Source organism: Octopus sinensis, linkage group LG5, assembly GCF_006345805.1.
Source record: "Octopus sinensis linkage group LG5, ASM634580v1, whole genome shotgun sequence".
Classification (NCBI taxonomy): domain Eukaryota; kingdom Metazoa; phylum Mollusca; class Cephalopoda; order Octopoda; family Octopodidae; genus Octopus; species Octopus sinensis.
The window spans coordinates 127153943-127158445 of record NC_043001.1 but is presented as its reverse complement, the minus strand read 5'-3'; the positions used below and the strand labels follow the sequence as shown (position 1 = coordinate 127158445).

The window sequence follows — 4503 nt, the reverse complement described above, 5'->3', positions numbered from 1 at the left end:
TGGACACTAGTCGAATGCCTTGAAATGGATGGAAGCACTCCGTCGGTTACGACGATGAGGGTTCCGGTTGATCCGAATCAACGGAACAGCCTGCTCGTGAAATTAACGTGTAAGTGGCTGAGCACTCCACAGACACGTGCACCCTTAACGTAGTTCTCGGGGATATTCAGCGTGACACAGAGAGTGACAAGGCCGGCCCTTTGAAATACAGGTACAACAGAAACAGGAAGTAAGAGTGAGAGAAAGTTGTGGTGAAAGAGTACAGCAGGGATCACCAGCATCCCCTGCCGGAGCCTTGTGGAGCTTTTAGGTATTTTCGCTCAATAAACACTCACAACGCCCGGTCTGGGAATCGAAACCGCGATCCTATGACCGCGAGTCCGCTGCCCTAATCACTGGGCCATTGCGCCTCCACTCTGACTTGAAATAGCAACCCACTTACTTCATATTATATCATACTGTTTTCAGTATGGAATTGACAAATTAGTGAATGTAGTCCTACATAAATCTGAACCGAAGGGATCTATTCTATCAAGGTTTATTCAGGACTGAAGCAGCGACAACAGCAGCAATACCAGCATGGCACAAAGAAGGGGAACAGGACCATGAGCATCATCTAGCAACCCAGTCCCCCGATAAGTTCCCGACTAGAAATATCAGTTAAGGTTCTCTCAAATTGATTCTTAACGTCTTAAAAACAGGAAGATCTCAGTGAAGAATTTATTCTTAAATATCAAAAAAAAAAAAAAAAAAAAAGGAAGGAAAAGAATAGGGTTGTGATTCGAATAGCTGCTTGGATCACATCCTTTCACTCTTAAAATAAGAAGATATATTGGACTATGTAGCCCTTGGTATACTATGTCTGGATTTAAGATGAAACAGTCTTTGACCGTAGATCCTTGTTGCTTCATCTTTGCTAACTGGAGACCACACACACACACACACACACCCGCACAAATAAAATAGCAACTATTCCAACTATTATTGCTCCTTTCTTCTTACCCTTCCTACTGATTTCTAACATCGGTTGAAGGCCGAAGACTTTTTTTGAGGGCGCGCGTAGAGAGGGTATAGCTAATCATATTAATCCGGATGGATAAGCGGATAAATCGAACATAGGATCTGAACTCAGAACGAGTGTTGTACGGAAAGGCATTTTGCACAATACTCAAATGGCTACCACACCACTACCACCACCACCACTATCACCACCACAACCATGTACGGTTAGGCAGACGTTCGCTCCGGATAATTCCCAGGATGCGTGGCAAGCTACTCATAAGGAAGCACTCTATGAACTCGAGGTGAAATTATTAGGGCTATAGGGTTTCACAACCAGAGTGAAAAGAAGTGATACAAACAACTTGGTACACGGTAAGCCTTGTGAAGGAATAAAAGCTTTGGTCCTGTAATTCTCGGGGCCGAAGCGTCCCAAGGGTCTTGAAAGTTGTTGTCATTCTTACTATCTTCAGAGACAATGATTCTCAGATACCTGAAAGAAAGGATTTGCTTCTAATATGACAGCTGTTCATCACCAACACAGTAATGACATGTGAAGTGGGTAGATCCGGGGAAAATGCTCGGTGGAATTTCGTTTGTCTTTGCCTTCTGAGTTCAAATTCCGCCGAGGTCGACTTTACTTTTTACCCTTTCGAGGTCGATAAAATAAGAATCAGTTGGACACAGGACTCGATGTAATCGACTCACCCACCCTCTGCCGAAATTGCTGGCCTTGTGCCAAAATTTTAGATCAATATATTATCATCAGCATTATAATTATCACACCAAAATTGTAAATATTATCACGAATGCAATCGCTGTCATCAGCCCCATAACCATTGACAAAACTAGCACCGCTGCCACCGCCGCCGCCGCCGCGCCGCCGCCGCCACCAAAACTGTTACCTTCACAATTCCCACCACAAAAAAACCTACTCCTACCACCACCACCACCACACCACCACCACCACCACCACCACCACCACCACCACTACTACCATAACTACCATAACCACCATCTCTAATATCGTAAGCGCCACAGCAACAATTATCACCGTTATCATGATCATCAACATCATCATTGCATGACCACCAAACATCAGCAACACTAGTACGATAAAAGGCAATCCCCACCCTCAAAAAAAAATAATAATAACAATAAAAATCCCTTAAAAAATTCCAGCCACTACCACCACCACCACCAACAACAACACCAACAACAACACCAGTTCTTCTGCAGTACCACCACCTCTACAACAACAACAAAAACAACAACGACTATGAAACAAATAAACAAGCACCCTCCGCCTACCACAGTAGCCAAATATCACATTAGCTGTCTGAACAACACGCCTGTTCACACAATTCATCTTCCTCTGGTCTCGTGGCGCTGTCACTCAGACACCCTGACTTCATCTTTATTTGCTGCATCAGTGATTTCCAGACAGGCAGGCAGACAGGCACGTCAGAGAAGGACAACGAATCGAAATAAGCAAGTCAACGCATACACAATCTGAACCCCCCCCCATCCCACATAAACACACACACACACTGCTATATACATGTCTATAAGCATGAAATGTAAATAAATAAATATACAAATATGTAAATAAATATATGAATAAATAAATAAATGAATGCTATGAAATGTAAATAAATAAGTAAATAAAATGCTATGTGGCCGTGTGGTTAACATGTTTGCTTCGCAACCACGCGGTTTCGAGTACAGTTCTTATTTCTTTACTGCTCACAAGGGGCTACACACAGAGAGAACAAACAAGGACAGACAAACGGATTAAGTCGATTATATCGACCCCAGTGCGTAACTGGTACTTAATTTATCGACCTCGAAAGGATGAAAGGCAAAGTGGACCTCGGCGGAATTTGAACTCAGAACATAGACAGACGAAATACCTAGTTCTTTACTACCCACAAGGGGCTAAACACAGAGAGGACAAACAAGGACAGACAAACGGATTAAGTCGATTATATCGACCCCAGTGCGTAACTGGTACTTATTTAATTGACCCTGAAAGGATGAAAGGCAAAGTCGACCTCGGCGGAATTTGAACTCAGAACGTAGCGGCAGACGAAAAACCTATTTCTTTAGTACCCACAAGGAGCTAAACACAGAGGGGACAAACAAGGACAGACAAAATGATTAAGTCGATTACATCGACCCCAGTGCGTAACCGGTACTTAATTTATCGACCCCGAAAGGATGAAAGGCAAAGTCGACCTCGGCGGAATTTGAACTCAGAACGGAACGGCAGATGAAATACCTATTTCTATTTCTTTATTACCCACAAGGGGCTAAACACAGAGGGGACAGACATAGGTATTAAGTCGATTACATAGACCCCAGTGCGTAACTGGTACTTAATTTATCGACCCCCAAAGGATGAGAGGCAAAGTCGACCTCGGCGGAATTTGAACTCACAACGTAACGCAGACGAAATACCGCTAAGCATTTCGCCCGGTGTGCTAACGTTTCTGCCAGCTCGCCGCCTTTCGAGTACAGTTCTACAGCACGATCAATGACTGGTGAATGAATTTGGTAGACGGGAAACTATAAGTCCAATATATATATGATGTTTTGTTGTCCTTTTTTGTATCACCTAGTTGGCCGGATGTTTTGTGTTCTTGTTCCATTTTGTATAACGGAACTTACAGCGAGGGATTATCAATCCGGGCAAAATACCTCATAAGCTCTCTGCTGGCACACGAGGCTAACAATATTGTTTAAATTAATGAAGAACTCCAAGTACCCTTATGGTAGGGTCCGAGGTTATGATTCATCCGTACGAAAACCCTACTTTTTTCTGTCGAGGGCTTATATGCCCCAATATTTAAACTATTTTCTTTAGTCATTACACGGTGATCGCTTATAAGCTTTAAGCTTATAAAATATTATTATTTAAAGAATTGTAAAAATCGTCACTGATTACAGAAAACCATCGCAGAATATATATATTTCCGCCGAAGTCGACTTTGTCTTTCATCCTTTCGGGGTCGATGAATTAAGTACCAGTAGCGTACTGGGGTCGATCTAATCGACAGGCCCCTTGCCCCAAAATTTCGGGCCTTGTGCCTAGAGTAGAAAAGAATATATATATACTATATATATATAAGGCGGTGAGCTGGCAGAAACGTCAGCACGGCGGGCGAAATGCTGAGCTGTAGTTCGTCTGTCTCGTCTGTCTTTACGGTCTGAGTTCAAATTCCGCCGAGGTCGACTTTGCCTTTCATCCTTTCGGGGACGATAAATTAAGTACCAGTTATGTACTGAGGTTGATCTAATCGACTGGACTCCTCCCCCAAAATTTCGGGCCTTGTGCCTAGCTAGAGTAGAAAAGAATATATATACAATTTTGCATTTTAAATACCTTGTAAGGAAATCATCAGGGTGTGCAGAGAACAATATGGATCACATTAGGATACTTTAAAAATACACAGAATATACAGACATGTTTACTATGTGTGTATGTATACGTATGTGTGTATG

The 4503-nt window shown here is 42.7% G+C and overlaps 1 protein-coding gene across 1 annotated transcript in view; it reads left to right on the top strand.

The window, feature by feature from the left end:
• The window catches only part of LOC115212271 (bactericidal permeability-increasing protein-like), an 85483-nt gene extending 84931 nt beyond the window's left edge, over positions 1-552 (top strand). The window contains exon 12 of the mRNA XM_036503150.1: positions 469-552. Coding sequence (XP_036359043.1) covers positions 469-552 — 84 coding nt within the window. The remainder of the gene's footprint in view (positions 1-468) is intronic.
• Positions 553-4503: the final 3951 nt, after the last annotated feature.